Source organism: Aplysia californica, unplaced genomic scaffold (genome assembly GCF_000002075.1).
Source record: "Aplysia californica isolate F4 #8 unplaced genomic scaffold, AplCal3.0 scaffold00356, whole genome shotgun sequence".
NCBI classification, from domain to species: domain Eukaryota; kingdom Metazoa; phylum Mollusca; class Gastropoda; order Aplysiida; family Aplysiidae; genus Aplysia; species Aplysia californica.
Window position 1 is genome coordinate 141,064 of NW_004797626.1, and position 18,431 is coordinate 159,494.

The following is an 18,431-nucleotide window of genomic DNA, read 5'->3' on the forward strand; positions in this document are numbered from 1 at the left end:
CCCCCCTGAACGTGAAGCTTTACTTTACTTTTATCCCCCGCTTATACCCTTTGGGGTGTCGCGGGAAGAAAGAGACGTCTCTCTGTAGCCAGCCAGAGAGCCTGGGTCAGGGGCTAGGCCTTCTGAAAGCGTAGGCCAGGGGGGTTCCGTGGGTGGTTAATGTTTCCCTGACTCCATCTATCCAAGTCTTTCTCGGTTGCCCTCTAGCCTTGTTGCCATCGAATGTTTGGATGTAGGAACGTTGTGTAGGATGTGAAGCGACACCTAAATTAGCAGTGACCAGACGTACACAGGTCAATGGTACAACTTTGAGGGCTGGATCTCGAGGAAAACATAATAAGCACTTAGATCAAGTATTTTCTAAATAACAATCATTATTCGCCATTTCACCGATGATGTCGCTTGAGGTTGAATACACATTGCAGCTCTGTCGCCGCCGCGCTAATGCCCAATTTACACGGCCAATCGGATTCACTTGATTAAGTCGAGGTCATGCTGTCACGTTTCCCCTTTTTCTCCCGAGGGTTAGGTAACATTTAAATCTATCATTTTGGCCCAAACGACCGAATTTAACTGAATTCGATTGTGACCTTCAAATCAAACACGCAATGGGTTTTTAAAGGTTACGAATAGAATCAGTCGTGTAGTGTCAAAATGGTAGCTTTTGCCCCATTTGTGAAAGAAAATCTGGCTGGCGTTGGCTCAGTTTAATTCGCTACTTTAGAATTAAAAAGTTATATCAGACATGTTTCGCCGTTTTTAGTTATCGTACTAAAACCTCGAGGTCAGAAACCAAATTATATGTGCTATGTACTCTATCAAAATCGTAAGATTATTCTGAGTCGTTATCAGATTATTTTTTTTACGATTCTGAAAAGGCTTGACCATGTCGTGAAACTCACAAAATTTTGCTTCAAATTTCTCAAAACTATGTAGGCTATTGAATAGATCAGATAAAACTTTGCAATTCTAGAGTAGCAATATAATGAATCGGCGACTGGCAGAGTGCACTGGGTAGCAGCCACAGAGGCTGTGAGGGTTCTCCGTTTCTTGAGTGGATCAGAAGTACACTTAATATGTAATGGGGGCATTGTTGATCACCAGAAAAGACAGGACTGCATAAAGGCAAAGTCAGAGAATAGATACATGTAATATTTTACCGCTTGCTTGAGCTGTGTTGATCATGATATAAAAAAGGCCATTGTCAAACCGCAACAGGTAACTACACCGAATCAAAATATTGGTATCCCAGAAACTTGAAGGACATTTAATTGAGTACAAGGTAGACTAAAGATTGGTTTCTAATAAACATTTAATTAATGTCATAATATAATGTTGAAGTTTAGGATATGGCAGAGCTCGTTCATTTAATCTAAACCGCAGTGGCGGTGGGTAGTGAAGGACGGGCTTGAGCAACCCCCCCCCCCCTTTCAACCCTATCCCAAAACAAATGGAAATAACTAAATGAGCAGTTGGAACTGTTATGATCGCACACAATGAACACATTTTGATCAACTTGGCGGCTTGATCGTTTATCCAATCACTATTGTCACCTCTTACATCTTTAGAAACCCAATAGCCAACCAAATGTCTTTAGGGCTCAGCAAAGGACGAGCCCATTCCCACGACCCCTCCTTAATGAATCCCCTCTTGTAAAAAGGTAGAACAATTGAAAATACAACACTGCACACAGGGCTCACGCTCTCCTAGCCTTAACAATGGGGTGAAAGTTTATGACACACTTTCCCCCAGTGACACTGCTGTTACCTTGGAGTAATCAATAGTTACTCCAAGGCTGTTACCTATGCACCCATTGGGCCTTTGTCAGGTGCGTTCTACTTCCCGCAACTACACGGCCTAATCCAGTTTGTAAACGATGTTTGGAATGCTGTGTGTACATGCTTGGTGTTTGTGTGTGTACCTCTGAGATTTAACAGTTATTAATTAGATCTACATCAAAACCACTTTTGAGGCAACTTTTCATCAGATGAAAATTAATTAGAGAAATTTGGAGGTGAAATGGCTTCGTCCCCACCATCCAGAAGAATTTAACGTAGATCAAAGATATGGAAGACAAACAAAGTAGGTGACTCTTCTCGTTTGAAAGGTTCTCAAAATGCTGTGGCTCGCCGTGAGTATAGAAAAAGCATTACCCTACTGTTTTGTTCTTATTGCTTGCAATTTATTTAGTGGTAAAAAAGTCGAAGCAACTTAAACCCCTCCCAAATTTTGTTCCACCCACCACCACAGTTAACCTGTGCATTAATTGATATATAAAAGATAATATCCAACTGCACCATTTAACCCCAACGTAGTTATGGATACGGGCATGTTTTTTCGGTAACTGTAACAAACTCTGGGACCTAAAAGTGCGCTGATCAATAATTGCGTCCTCAGTCCAGTGCTTATGTGCATGTGAAAACATATTTTATGACTTCGCAGGGCTTTATATGTGTGATCATTGGAATGCGTTATATACCAGTGGTGACAAATCAAGCTAGGGAGACGTTTGACTCTATAAATAGTCATCGAGACCTCCTTGTTTATAAAATTGAATGAACAGTGAAGAATGTTCTTGTCCATAACAGTAATTGTAACAATAGACATAACCTAACAATAAACGTGCGTTCAATATTATAGCTTTTGGTGTTTTTATTGGTGGTGGTGGTTGGGAAGGCGGTGGTTATTTTTTGGAGGGGGAGAAGGGTGTTTTGTTTTGTTCTTGTTTTGTTTAATGCGAATTTTATGCCAAACAGCGCACATAAGTTTAGATAATTTCATCAAAACAACACTTAATAACATAAAAAGAATAAATAAGAAACAAACATACACAAAATCAACCAGAAACTGCAAAAAAAAAAAAAAAAGTCACAAAATAAAACCAGAAAAAGAAATAGATCTACCTTGCTTCTTCCATGTATGTTTTTTTTCCTTTAAAAAAAATTCCTTGGGTTTTGTCGGGGTGGGAGGGGTGTGTGAGTGTGTTGTTGAGCCTTCGTGAGTGTTCGTTTTTGCTGGTGTAAGTCAGATAGTGGTGCTTATCTTAGTTTGAATGCCAGTGGTTAAAACCCCTGGCGCTATAAGTAAAAACAACTAGAATAATTTCTTAGTTTTGCCTGGAAGTAACAATTTTGAATTTAAAACGCTAGTGCAGCTGTCTAAGACCCAGAGAGTTTTAATGCTGAGACCTTGACCAAGAAAAAAAACAACGAAAAAGACCAAGTAGCAACGCCACGAAAAAGTAAGGGACGTGACTCTTAAAGATTGGGCGGAAGTAGGAAATTGCGAAAGGAAAGTGAAACAACAAATAAATCAGCGTGGCGAAGAGAGAGCATGATTGTTTATCCGTGCACTGTCTTTATTATCTAAATGTTAGGCTTTTGAAACAAGTGTGTTCCTGTCAGCCAAGAAGAGAAAGGACCAAAGATGCAGAGGATTGTGTGAGTATTTATGTTGTCACAAGAACAGCATTTTAATCCACTCGTAGGATATCGTATTGATTGAATTTGATTCTCAGTGATACTCAGTCGTCTCAGTAGCCGTAGCCTACTCAGTCAACTCGGACTCAGTCTGTCTCAGTCTCAACAACCAAGCCAAGTGAATATTTTATGGTAGCTCTAGATCTAGATAGGCTAATTACAGGGTGCTTTTTCGGTAGTTCCCACCCCCCTTATATGAGCATAGATCTAGATCTAGAGCTACATTACATTCATGGTGGTTGTATGATTGTATGTTCTTTGGGAAGGCCACTTCGCAGGCGAGTCTTTTGGCTATTCTTACCCGGTGGGCGTTCACCGTTATAGCCTAGGCCAACCAGTGAAGCGTTCACCCTGTACCACAGAATTCTACACTGTGATAACAGAATTATAGAATTCTGTGCTGTGAACAAACGTTCTAGATCTAATCTAGATTTAGATCTAGAATCTAGATCTAGTCTAGATCTAGATCTAGATCTAGATTAGATATAGATCTAGATCTAGATCTAGATTATAGATATAGATCTAGATCTATTACTAGATCTATTACTACTGTTAGTGTTAGCCTAAAAGACAAAAGCGTGCAATTTTGTCTGTGAGCAGTGGAGAGAGAGAGACAGGAGTAGCGCGAGAACTTCCGGGCAAAATAAAATGGCGACCCGCGTAGTTCGGCTCGATTCGGAAAGTTAAATTTTATAGCAGTAGCGTCTTTGTTGACAACCAAATTAATTTATTTTTCTGTTTTAACATCATTTTTAAACTTTGTTTTGGTCAATTTGATCATCCACACCGATATACAGTATTCAGAGAGAGAGAGGGGAGGAGTAGATCTTGCGAGAACTTCCGGGCAAAACAAAAAGGCGACCCGCGTAGTCTGTAGTTCGGCTCAATTCGAAAAGTGAAATAGCCATAGCATCTTTGAAGACGATCAAATTAGCTTACTTTTGTGCTATAACGTAATTTTTTCTTGGCTTTTATCATTTTGATCATCCACACCAATAGACAGTATTCCAAAATGAGGAAAAACAGGTCTTGTGCATACAGGTTTAGAGTGTCTGATCCTCTTCAGAAAATGGGTTATGTACTGCTTGGGCAAATGGGTTAGAACCACTTCTACAAATGGGCTAGGAAAGAGAGTCAGGAGTCTGAATCCAGATAACTCTTCATTGAGAATTATATCTGATTGTATTTTGAAAGATGATCCGGATTCTGCCCACCATTAGTACAGTACAGGTACTGGAAAGTTTTGTGTAACAAACCGAGTGAAGGTCACTTTCTCTTCTTTTTTGGAAGGCTTATTTTCTTTTCTTAGTTCTTACATGCTTTTTTTTTTTGTATCCTCAACAGAAAACCCAAGACACAAAGAGGGAGGAGGGCTTTGGAAAGAAAGGAGCCAAAAATATTTGAGAACTCTAAGTCTACTCTTTTCTTCAAAGGAGGCAATACAAGTCAAACTGTGACGCAAGTATTGAAAGAAATGGTAAAGCAATAATAAATTGTCTCAGTTTTCACATTTGAAGTAACAAGGATTTTAAGAGAAACTTACAAGTGAGGAGTATTTGTTCAGTCTACCTCTTCTTTTTGGATGTGTATGCATCTTGCTAATGTCTCTTTCTTTCTCTTTCTGCCTCTTTTCAGGTTATTTGTGATAGTATAAACTCTTTTCTTTTTTTAATCCCTGGTTACTGCTGGTGGTTTTCTTTCCTCCTATTTATTTGTCTGTTGTTTGTGTCACTCAACTAGCTTCCTAATCTTGGTGATTACCGTTTTTTTCTGAGCTCCTTTTTTAAATTTTACAAGCTGAACTACCTGTTGCTTGATAATTAACGTAATGGTTGCACACAGGGAATTAAAATGCCAGAAAAGAATTGTTTGAAATGGATGGATATAAAATAACCTTTGCTCCTTAATCCTTACTAGCGTTTAATGTCAAGAGATGTCACCCATTTTCAAATCATTTTGTTGCTTTACTAAAATTTATCGTACGTACTGCAATATCCATCTGTTGTAGTTGTCATCTTGATAAAGAAGTAACATTTGTTTCTTTTCAGCACACATTGAAGAAGCCCCATGCCACAATGTTTGGCAAGTAAGTAATATTTTTTTTTTAAATACACATTGCTTTACGAAGAGAGGTACAACAAATGATTAAATTTGACTCTTTGCTGTCCCTTATATCCAGATACTTACAGACATGTGCATCTAAACCGACTGAGACTTCTTTTGTTTTTTATTGGCTTTAATGTTTTAACATTTTGCCGTCACATCTCGCCGAATCGGTGATGTTTTCCACCCAGTTTCTTTGGATTTTCTCCAAAATGCCTTTGCCTTTGATGGCAAAGGTTTTTACTATATTATGAGCCTTGTGATGGAAAAATGTTAAGGTATTCTCTCTCTCTCTCTCTCCACTCTTTCATCTCTTCCCTCCCCCCGCTCTCTTTCTCTGTCTCCCTCTCCCTTTGGCTGTGCTTGGTTTGTTATGGTGCACAGATAATGTCTTACCCCCCGGGGCGGTGCCACTGACTGAAATGTCTTTAGGCCATTCCCAAAGGGGGGGACATTTCTCATTCATGCACAGTAGAATTGTAAATGGGCTGATTCATCAATGTCACGCTCAAGACTGTGCCTGATCTTCTACAGGGAATTGCTGCTTTTTCTTTCCTAATCCTTACTTTTGTCATTTTTCCTCTACTTCTTTTGTATGTTTGTCACACTCTTGGGACCCACTATTTCCGAGGTGCCTTGATAGTCGAAGCAGACTTTGTGCTTTTAAAGCTAGAGAGGTGAGCAGTCTAAGTCTGATTCCCTATAAAGACTTCTTTGTTGACACCCACCCCTTGGCGCTCATATGATCTTTTGCAGTTGCGAGCGCCGTAAAACCCTCTACTAATTTTTTTTTTTAAAACCTCTACTAAAACTAAAAACTAAAGATAATGTCTGAGAGAACTAGCTGTGTGTACTTTTATTAAAGTTTCATCCTTTTTCAAAGTTCATCATTGATCTTATTGTAGTTATCATCGGAATCTTTGATAAGACTAAGGTTTGTCTGGTCTATGTTTGATAAACATTGATGTTCACATGCCCAATAAGCTGCACAGATGTTAGGACTTTTCCCAAGGAGATGTTTTTACCTTGACATCGTGCCATGTTGAGGTCCCTTAAAAAGGAGTGGCCTTGTTTGTTTGTTTGTTTAGTATAGGGTTTTACGGCGCTCGCAACTGCATAAGGTCAAATGAGCGCGCGGGACACACCTAATACTTTTTCGTTGGTAGGAAATTTTGAATTTTGCCTGGGTGGCGGCCGAAGCCTACTCTTATCGATTTTAGACCACCAAGGGATCTTTAACGTGCGCAACCTGCACACGGGCCCTCCGAGATTTTTCGCCCTTGTCCGAGAAGGCTTGGTGTAGATCTTTCCTACCAGAAGATCAGGGGTGTGGCAGAAAGACAGCAGTTAGGAGGAGCCAAGGAGTAACAGTAGAAAGGCTGCAGAAAGAGTCAGGAGCCCAGAGGAGGGGGCAAAGGAGGTGAGGGGGTGGGGGCAGAAAGTGGAAATGAAAGCAGACAACAGAACATTGTTAGAGATCAGGAAAGGATGTGAAAGGAGACAATTTTAGAGAAGAAAATTTTTTGGTCGCTACCCGGAATCGAACCCGGGACCTTTGAATGAGAGGCCAACACCTTAACCTCTAGGCCACGAGAGCCCCCCAGGAGTGGCCTGCCAGTGTCTGAATTAATTTTGATTGGGAGTGTTGTCTAATCAAAACATGGTGGTTCATGACTACAGCACGTGTCATTGTTTGGCCACCCTACGACTAACCAACTGTTTGCTCCTCAGAGTTTTATAACAAGTAGGCCTATTACCTATCATTCCTTTTTTTTTTTTCTCGAACAGAAAAAATGCAACTCGTCCATTTGAAGATCAATCCACAGTGGTAAGTTGACATTAATATTTCAACTATTTAGTTTTGGGGTTGTTGTTTTTTTTATTTGTTACACATATATAGCCTACTGTATTTGTATCTTTCCGAGCTTTCAAGAAACATTGCTTCTGTCAATCTTCTTTATTTTGTGGCTTCGGTAGCCTAGTGGTTAGGCTCTCAGACTCGCATCTGTAAGGTCGTGGGTTCGACCGGACGTTGTGTCCTTTGGAAAGTGTTCCTAACTTCACCCAGGTTGGAATGGATACCCAGCTATAGACAGTGAAAGATCTTGCCCAGCTATAGACAGTGAAAGATCTTGTCAGTTTGTTAGTGTTTAAGCTCTTAATCAGCTGCTTGCTCTGTATGCTTCCCGGGAAGCTGAGAATATTTTTGAGTGTTCTATTGTCTGCTGGGGTAATAATATAATGTAAATTAACGCATGGAGCTTGCTGTAGAGCGGGGTAATGCGTTATGCAAATGCTATTTATTATTATTATTATTCTGTCTACTCTGAAAACTGTCATTATTTAGCAAGTTATTTGCTGGGTTCATTAGGAAGAATATTATATTTATGTATTACATAAATTTTAATAGCAAATCCTGCATTAGAAAGGGTTCATCTTTGTAAATCAATGATTTGGATTGTTAAACTTCAAATTTATTGCTGACTGAGATATGCCTCCCTTTTATTGATCCCCACATCTAGTTTTTAAAGTGCGAACCAGGAAATCAATGTTAAGTGGTCCATAACAGTGGGTGGTGGTATGTAAGGATTTTATCCTCCCTTTTTATTGTTATTGTTCCCTCGCAATTTTATGTGACAATGGGAGCATAAAAACACCTTTAAAAAAAAAAAATGACTGGGTGTGCATTTGAGGGGAGGGGGGGGGGGGCAGTATAAAGTGTTATTAATGGGGTAGAGCAACATGTTTTTATCATAAACATTGTTCTTAATATTTTTGCAACTTTTAATTCAGTGGAAATATGTTTGGTTTTTCTATAAAAGCCAGAAAGTAACAGCAAATGATTCATCACCATCAATGCCTTTCACCCTTGACAGGGTATAGGCCACATACAAACTCATTCCTTTTATCTCTGTCCTGGGCCATCCTTCCAAGCTCGTTTGCAAATGAAATGTTGTGTGCTAAATCTTGGGCTTTTAAAAAAATCCTTCAACTTTCTTCTTTTGCTTATTGCAGGAGTTCTTCACATCCAAGTCAGACAGCTCTCTGTTCATGTATGGCTGCCACTCAAAAAAGAGGCCAAATAATTTAGTCATTGGTAAGAGGTTATAGAGCACCCGTTTTTAAGACTACTATTTGTTTCTTTGTCAGCTTGTCGTACTGTCATGATACAGTATATTCCTGAGTTTTTTAAGTCTTATGTTACTGGTACTTTTCTTCTCATTTTGACCTCCCGGGGCGGTGCCACTGACTGAAGTGTCTTTTGGCCATATCCAAAGGGGGGACATTTCTCGTTCTAATGCATATTAAAATTGTAAATGGGCTGATCCAACTATGTCATGCTCATAACTGTGCCTGAACTACAACAGGGAACTGCTGCTTTTTCTTTCCTAATCCTTACTATCGTCATTTTCCTCTTCTTCTTTTGTATGTTTGTCACACTCTTGTGACCCGCTATTTCCCAGGTGCCTTGATAGTCGAAGCAGAATTTGTGCCGATGAAGCTAGAGAGGTGAGCAGAGTAAGTCTGATTCCCTGTAAGGACTTCTCTGTTGACATCCACCCCTTGGCGCTCATATGACCTTATGCAGTTGCGAGCCCCATAAAATCTCTACTAAAACTAAAACTAAACTTCTCATTTTGTTGTTGTTCTTTCCTCTGCATAAAATATTGTAGATTTTTTAAACCATAGCTTTTCATTACCTCTCTCCTTACAACTTTCATGTTGATCAGCCCTTCCTGAGTATAATTTTGTCAACTCTTGTGACAACAACGTTTTTTAAGATTTGTCATCAGCCTGCACTAGAGAAAAATGGTGTTTGTCTGGATTAGAATTTTTTTGTAAATTATAGTTAGGCATATTTGCAAGCTATTATTTTAATTGATGGGTCAAAATTTAAAGGACCTGACTGAATTTTAGTCTTTTTAAGTGAATTTCAAGGGTGTTGTAATGTCTTTGTTCAAATTCTCTGTTCATTACACGCTTCTTACAGTTACAGCTGAAGTTTTCCAGTGATTCCCCCTTATGTTCGTGTTAACCACTTTCAATATATTTCCCTGCATGGCAGTTCGTATGTATGAGATCGAAATGACTTCACATATTTGTACAAGCAACATGTTGTATTTTTCTTACAGGAAGACTTTATGATAGCCAGGTCCTGGACATGGCAGAGTTTGGTATTGACAAGTTTGTGTCAATGAAAGATGTGGAGGTAAGGAGAGGGAGATTTGTCTTTTGTAAATACAGTTTGGCATATCAGTCTTTTCATGAGATAATGTTATCTTAGACTGAATGCACAATTTCAGTGAATGTATTTTTACTTTCTTTCCTAAACTAAACTTATTGAAAACAGAAAATCAGGGACATAAGTCACAGGGAAAAATTTTTGGGAACGCTGCATAACATTAACTCCTTATCTCCTTCAAGCCTCTACCAGCGGCTCGTGGTCAGAACTACAGTGCCTGTAAGCCTTGGCAGCGGCTCAGACACATTCTTTTACGACTTCAACATCAAATTAGTTTTAGATAAATACTAAAAACAGGTCTCTTTTACTGGGAGTTCTTTCATTAGACAAAGCACTATCTGAATAGGTTCAAGTTATTAAAAATGGAGATAAGACAAGAAAGCACTGAGGTCGTGAAATGAAAACTAGTAGTCACAACTACAGAGGAAGACATACATTACTTGCTCATACTGCATCATAGCAGGAACTAGTGTTCTTTTCCATGCATAATTAAATAGTTTGTGGGGGGGGGGGGGGTTTCCCCTCATATTTTTTACATTAAAATTGTTTTAAATTGGTTTTTATTAACATGGTGCTTTTAGGGGATTATTTCCCTTGTTGTAAGCATTCAAGGCATGAATCAGGACAGCTTCTAAAGAGGTAAATGGTTAATGATATAATTGTTACAGTAACTGAATGGGCATTTTACCATCTAATGAGGGAACCCACGCAAGGTTGGATTCATGTTGTAGCTCTGTTGCTGTAATGCCTCACATAATATTCTGTTGAACTTCTGGGAACAGAATGCTGTAGACATTACCAGGCCATTGGGTACTATATATACGTCCAGCAGCAGTGATACTCCATCAAATCTAAAGGCACAGTATGCATTCCAAGTTCTCAGGAGAGTTGTCATCTCAGGCTTTATTCCTGTTAAAAAAATGATGTCTCTGAATTTCACTGATTAAAGAATGCAAATTGTGATATGATCGTGATTTAGAATTGTAAAGTTATGATTGTAGAGATCAGGGAAGATGAACGCCTGTTGTGGCAAGGAACGGCTCACCAACGTCGAACAAGGCCATGGTGATTGGTCAAATCTAAAAAGGAAAAGACAAACCGCTCCTTTGATTTTCAAAGGGAAACATCACATTAAATAGTTACGATTCAGCTGACGCCTTTAATTCATCCTCTATGGCACAGAATTATCTAGTCTTATTAAGTGTAATAGTATAGAACAATACATAGTAAATGAGCTTATACTGTCATTCATTTACTTTAGAGATTAGTTACCTGAGCCTTAATGACAAAGGCATGCTTGACAAGTGGTCGCCTTTTTTCTATCATCAGGGCCAAAAGGCTTCGATGGGGATCAAACCATGTCTCGTCTTTTCTGGTGATCTCTTTGAGGAAAACGATGACAACCGCAGAGTCAAGAACTTGTTATTAGGTTTGTTTCACAAGATTTTATTCTTGTTGTATTATTTGAATTGTTATTTTTAGTTTGGCCGAAGTTAAAAATATTTTATAAAAGGTTTCTGAATCAGAATAGATCATTTTAAGACACGGCTTCTAATCCTCTCAATATGACTGCAGTTTGAAAGGAAAATAGTCCTTGAAGGAAGAGAAAAGTAAGACATTTGCATTCAAGATAGCAGTTTCTCAGGGATGTAATTTTTCTATATTTTTGCTATTACTTACATTATTTTCACTGAAAATAAATAAACGGATATCTGGGAATTCATTTCCAGAAAACAGAATATCAACAAAATCCAGATATTTATGTCGTTTTCAAGCAAAAAAGAAGTGGAAACTGTCAGCCATTATTCTCAGTATTGGTTTGTTTTCTGTTACACCCGTATTAGTTGTGTCTTATTGGTGTCTTATTGTTTGCAAATGCAGTTTTGTTTAATTTCACAAAATGGCGATGATATCTATGGCTTCTGTTTGTTAAGCAATTGTCTGTCAAGACATCTTCAGTGGCCAGCTTGACTATTGTTACTGTACAGAGGAGAAAACTGTCACATTCATGCTGTTTGATGATATGCTTTCAGATTTCTTCCGAGGGCCGACAGTGGACAACGTCAGCCTCTCAGGCCTTGAGCATGTTATGTCAATTCATGGAGCAAATGGAAAAGTTTATATCCGCAATTTTAGGTAATTTTAAAATTAATTTTTCTAACATGTTAGTAAATCAATGTGTATTTTGTGTGTACTGTACGTTTTTAGTTTTAAAAAAAAGATGATTATTCATTGCTTCCTTTGGTAACAGATGTTTCTTGAATATATTAGTTAGATCTTTTCACTACCTGGTGTACAAATGATTTTGTGTGAAGCTGAAAAGCTCTACTATAGTGCTGTCAAAAAATTGTGGCTACCTTATCTTCAAATATCTCTTTACCAGGTGAATCAATGTCACCCATACTTTGCACATCAGTTTGTATCAATTTGTCTTAACTTAATTACATTTTTCCACAACTGAGGCTCAATTAAAAAACTTTTCTTCTTAAATTTATATAAAATGCTATAAATCTCAATCACACGGAAAATAGGATTGTTCACAGCTCTTCTCGCACACGTTTTGCTTACGCATATGGCCTACGTCACAGCTTACCAATGACACTTTTTAGTGGCAAAGCTTCTCACAGGAAATTAATTTTATAGTGAACACAGTTTTTTGCACTAATGGTAGTCTCAACATACTTTCAATAGCATAATGTTACGATTTTTTTTAAATGACAGACTTGCTTTTAAAAGCGATGTTGGACGAGCTGTAAACTTATTAAAATTGTGGAAACCATCTTTATTAGTGTTTACTAATGAATTTTCTAGAATACAGTGTGTAGTATTTGAAAACATACTCACATGTCAAGACACATTGATTAAAGTCAGTGTGCAAAAGTTAGAGAATCTACAGACTTCAACAAAAGTTAGGGACCACTTGCAAACACTCTGAGTGGTCTTCTTGGGTCGACCTGCAGGTGGGCGTTTTTGGACTGATCCAGTGATCTAGGGGGACAAGGACAGAGTATGACACAACACTCTCAGAGCAAAAATTTAGAAACATTCCTTGCTGTCTTTTTTTCAGATTTTAAAAAAATTAGGATTGTCTATCAAGGTGGTCCTTAACTTGTTGAAGTCTGTATGTTTGATAGTTAAGGAGATATTTGACAATAAGTTGCGCCATGCATTTTTGACAGCACTATCATGTTTTCCTCTTCGCAATGAAAGAACACTACAGACAGGAATGTATACAATCTAGCAAGCGCGGAGTAAAACCACTGGGATGCAGAAATCTCTTCGATATGTAAAAATTTCAGGTGTTGTTAAAGAAAACTTCTGGGCCTGAAAATCTGTTTGTTATGTGTGTTCTATACTGTTGTTAGCTACGGGCTCTACACCTCTTCCAGTACAGTGGAACTCGGATTCAATGAGAGGAGATGGATTCCCCGTTTTTTATCTTCTTTAAAATCAATAAAAATAACCCGGATTCAACGAGCACTTAAATCAGCAAGCTCGGATTCAACGAGGTCACTTCCAGGATGAAAAGTACCCGCAGACGTGGCTTCGCTCATTTTTTTCTACCGCAACGGACTTGATCTCTTGAGGGAAAGCATCCATTGCACCTGCATCGGGACGGTGAGCCATTATTCACTCAGCCAGTTGCATGCAACCAATCAGCGGATGGGCGGCCTGCACTCATGTGACTGTGTGTGGGTGTCGGGGGACACCAGCAGTCGGGGCTTGGAACGTCAAATTTACAAACGCGTCATTCTTTTTTTTCCCCAGCAACTGATCATTATTACAATGAAAAGCTAGTCTTGATGTAGATCTACGTAATGAATTGTACGCTGGTCTATGGAATCTAAAGTTGTTGTATGCTAGGGTAGGCTCTACACAGCAACACAACTTTTTGGCAAACAATGGAGATGACACTGGCGTGCATTTGAACAAATTGGTGTTTTTTTTTGTTTTTTGCACAGCTCATAATATTCAGGCATTTCCGGCACCATTTGTTACTTCTCTTTATACATTACTTGCTCAGTGCCTGTAATTATCTACACAAAACCTCATTTTTGCTATAACGAACACTCGGATTCAACGAGATTTTAGGTCAGGCCTGGCGACGTCGTTGAATCTGAGTCCATTGTACTGTTATGCCTTGGAAGCAGTTGGTACCTCTCAATTAAATGTCGGTCTCAGAAGGATCGAGCCTAGTTAGTGAATAGCCATGCCCCCCCCCCCCCCCCCCCCCAAAAAAATTCTTTCTCGAAGCCAAGTTGATTCTGCTTTGTAACTTCTTTCGTTTCGATGAGTTGAATAGGATTATATGACATCTCCAGGGTCCTCATGAAAAAGTCAGGATCGAAGACTCCTCGTGTGGAACTGCAGTCTATGGGACCATCGTTAGATCTATCCTTGAGGAGGACGCGACTTGCTTCTGACGACTTGTTCAAGAGGGCCTTGAAGAAACCAGCCACAGCCAAGGTATGTGTGGGCAGCATGCAGTAGGATTAAAGGCTACTTACTCACCGGTTTTTGTTTTATACCCTCTAAGGGCAATATGTAGCCTACAGCTGAGTCGGCTTAAACCGAACTTGGTTAATCCAAAAACAACTGTGATCCGAAAGAAAATAGAGTAGACAATTTTTTTCTCTCTTCTATTTGAGCAGTCTTGCTAAACTGAAGAAAATCCACTGGTTCCACATATTTCAATTTACACGGACTCAACTGAATGTTGAAATACAGTGGAAACCATATATAACAGGCCCGGTAATAACAGGGATTTTTTATATCCCCTTTTTTTTCCTACTCTTTGCCTCTATTAACTCACTGGAGACTGGGTCTTTTTCAGGTCTACATACGCTGAAGATGGGCGTTTTGGGGGGTATTTCAATATTTCAAACAACACCCTTCCCAAAGACATACAACCACAATTATTACACACATAACATGCCCAATATGACACAAAAAAACAGAAAGGCAATATCTTTTATAGTTTTTTAGAAATGATTTTTTGAAAATGAGCTAAAATTTGTTGCTCACCAAAAATTTTTGACCTAATGTCATGTTAAAAAAAACACAACAACACCCCCCCCCCCCCCCCAAAATTTATCTTATGTGTATCTTTTATTGTGTTTTGGGTTTCAAAATGAATACAAATCCAAACTCATGAATAAGCAGGTAATCGATATGGTAATCCTCATGTATTGTATTAGCTGTCTAATCCACTTCAGTGGAAAAAAACAGGGCTCCAGACAAAGCGGAATTTTTCCTAGTCGGGATCTAGAATATTCGCTATCAGAATCAGTGCTTTGATGCTCGTTTACATTGAAATCAGGGTCCCCCATGGTCTGAAATATAATCAGAATTTTCTGAACTGCCAAAGCGCTACCTTGTGGGTGGTTGGCGGGTGCTCTGATGTGGTTTGCTCTTTCTTTCCTATCGAAGATCTATCGTCCTAATCTCTCTTTTTTCTTTCTTTGTGTTTGTTACCCTCTTGTAACACCTAATCTACTACGTTTTTGTCTTGCAAATGCAGTAAAACTTACTAAAACTAAACATGGTGCCATCGTACTTGACCAAAATTGAGTCGATAGTGCCGTAAAACACCTACTCAATCAATCAATCAATCAAGCAAGCCATATTGTACTGACAAAGTATTGCGAGAACAGACACCAGTTTGAGACACTCAGTGGGACTGACTTTCCTCCCGGGTCGATAATTCAAAAAGTTTCCAGCCAGTTACGGTGAACCTTCGCACGAAAGAAACAAAGGTCAGCAATACGGTAAGAGAATGTTCATGCGCGTACTTTGCCGAGGAGAATACGTGAAACTTGTGCTCACAGGGGTTGCGTGAACCGCCTCTCTGGGAAATATTGGTGCTGGCAAATGTTGCGTGAACCGTCTCCATTGACTTAAATGTTAAAATCGGTTATAGCAGGGACAAAGGCTCGTTAGCAATGTGTAAAAAGTAAGGGAGAGGGGGAGAGAGAGAGTAAGGCACTGATGGAGCAAGTCCACGCAAGCCACGCCACTGCAAGCACACACAGCGGGTGAAACGAGGGAGGGCCGCGGTGTGCTGCAGACTTCGATCTAACCTTAAGCCTAGCTACACGCACACGTAATGTGTCATTCGCAGGACTGCTGCATGGCCAAAACCCCTGTTCATGGGTACTTGGCAAGGGAAACTATCCATGAATAAATACAGCTGGACTAGTCCACAAATGCTTACTTCCCTTGCCTTTCTGATTTAACAGGGATTTGATATAACAGGACTTTTTTCTGGTCCACCGTCCCTGTTATATCAGGTTTCCGCGGTAATTGGAAAAGTTATATTAATTCTTTTTTACAGTGTGGGGGTCTTTTTTTTTCATTGATATACTCTTTGCTGATGCCTGAAAATAATGTTCCTTACCAAGAGGAGAAATCTATTTTTTGGAGTGATTCCACCTTTCTGCTGCTGGGATACCGTGTCCCACTCAGTGTGACGTGAGTTGGCCCTGGCATGTGGGCTCAAAGAAGCCTGCTTCTTAAATGATCAAAATCGTGTCTAAGTGGATATAAAACATGTACTGTCAGGTTTAAGTGCGGGTGTTTTGTGGGTGCTCTGGTGTGGTTTGTTCTTTCTTTCCTATAAAAAAATCTTTTGTCGTTTTCTCTCCTTTTTCTTTTCTTTGTATGTTACTCTGCATTAATCTTGGGCTCTTATATGACCTAATTGTATTGTAAGTGCCGTGAAAGTGTTACGAAGACTTCACTAAAAAAAACTAAGTGGAGGTGAAGGTAATATGATAACTTTTTTTAAAAGTCATATTTTTTTCCTTTCCTCAGCCAAAGAAGAAAAAGAATGTTTCTCATGATGACCTGGGTAACAAGCTGGGCAGAATCCACATGAACACACAAGACTTTGCCAAGCTTCAGGCCAGGAAGCTGAAGGGTCTAAAAAGGAAAGGACCGGTCGCCAATGGCACAGATGCGGGTGATGAGTCAAAAAAACAGAAAGTAGATGAGACGTGATGACCTGTATTTCACCCATGCTATTACTACTGATGTATAATAATTACAGTCTAGCACGCACCTAGCAAAATCCACGCTGCACTGAAATTTTTTTCAAGTGCAAATTTCAGTTTGTACATGTTTTAATTACAAAGAAATACATGTGCAAAAACAATTCGGGACCTGAAAATCTGTTGGCTATGTGTGTGCTAGACTGTTATCTCTATATTTTACTCCCAATTGCATTGTCCTGTGTGACTGAGACTGAGAGTGTACATGATATTGTGAGTTGAGGTGGAGAATATCAAAAAGTCTGAATTCTTTTTGATCAATCATGGATGAAATGAGTTTCATTTTGTATATTCTGTGAGTCGGAGAATAAATCAGTAATTTCACTCACCACCTTTGTCTTTAGTTATTGTATTATATATGTTAATTCAAGTTTTTGTCTTTGGATGTTGTATGTAATTCGTATACACTATAACCATAAAATAGTTCCTGTCCCCGCATTCTTTCATTATCCTGCTTAATCCTAACAGCTGATCCCAGTGCTCCAATTTCAGGATCACTTACCTGCAACGTATTGTGTTCTACTTTCATTTCATCTGCCAGTTGTGCGGATGTGCAAAGCCCAAAATTTTAATTCTTTTGTATTGCAGTCTTTTATCTTAATCTGTGGTATCTGTTGCATATATAGATATTATATATATCGCTAGCCGCGTGATTCAACCGCCTAAGTGACAAAATTTTCGAAAATTACTTTTTGATCACCATATGCAGTACAGCCTTTGATAGACCTTATGTTAAAATCCCAAATTTGAAAGATTGCTGCAAAGTGTTTCAACCCTTCAGTAAAAGAATCACCTATATCACACCAGTCTCCAATTTCCACGTGATTCAACCGCCCAAGCGCAAGTGTCAGACTTACAGCTGACCACACACACCAAAGCAAGCACAAACACCAAAACATTTAAAGCAGAATACAAAGAACTTATAGAAAAATACCCCGTTCGGGAGCTAATCACCGTAGAAAATTCTCCTAACAAATCTTTCCTTATCCTATCAGACTGTCTGTCTTGCATCACTTCACTTACAAATTACACACTCTTACACCCAAAAAATTAAAAATACGAGGGGGGGGGGGTGTAAAAAAGTAAAGCCAGTTCGTTTGTAAGATAACTAAAAGACAAAAGCACGCAGTGGCTACTATCATACCTCAAATGGAAGGGGAGCATCTGAGGACCAGATCTGTATAATCAACATAGTCTCCATTTTGTTCAATAGCCACTGTCCACCTTTTACTAAGTCCACACGTGCCAGCTTTGTAAAACTGAGCAGGTTGGTCGTAGGGGTACAGTAGTCTTGATTTTTCCATCGTTTCCGTAGTGTTGGCCTCTCAATTGTTCTTTTCTAGGACCGAAAAGGTGGAAGTCTGAAGATGCCAAATCAGGAGAATAAGCTGGGTTTAGTAGTGTTTTTCATCCGTGCTTGATGATCGTCTCCCCTGTTCCGGTACTCGTATGCAGATGGGCATTGTCATGGTGAAAAAAAAAACTCTTTCCGTGTCCAAATTTTTGGAATGACAGGTCGAATTCTCGCTTTCAGTCGTCACAGTGTTTCAAATTCAA

At 39.1% G+C, this 18,431-nt stretch overlaps 1 protein-coding gene across 1 annotated transcript; it reads left to right on the forward strand.

Annotated features, from left to right (window-relative positions):
* The first annotated feature begins 3,280 nt into the window (after window positions 1–3,280).
* On the forward strand, window positions 3,281–17,203 carry LOC101855505 (ribosome production factor 2 homolog). The gene is made up of 10 exons (XM_005103037.3): window positions 3,281–3,440; window positions 4,824–4,956; window positions 5,528–5,565; window positions 7,371–7,410; window positions 8,598–8,679; window positions 9,716–9,792; window positions 11,155–11,254; window positions 11,859–11,961; window positions 14,148–14,292; window positions 16,639–17,203. The coding sequence occupies exons 1-10, from the start codon at window positions 3,427–3,429 to the stop codon at window positions 16,822–16,824; spliced, it is 918 nt and encodes a 305-aa protein (XP_005103094.1). The 5' UTR covers window positions 3,281–3,426; the 3' UTR covers window positions 16,825–17,203.
* The last annotated feature ends 1,228 nt before the right edge of the window (window positions 17,204–18,431 follow it).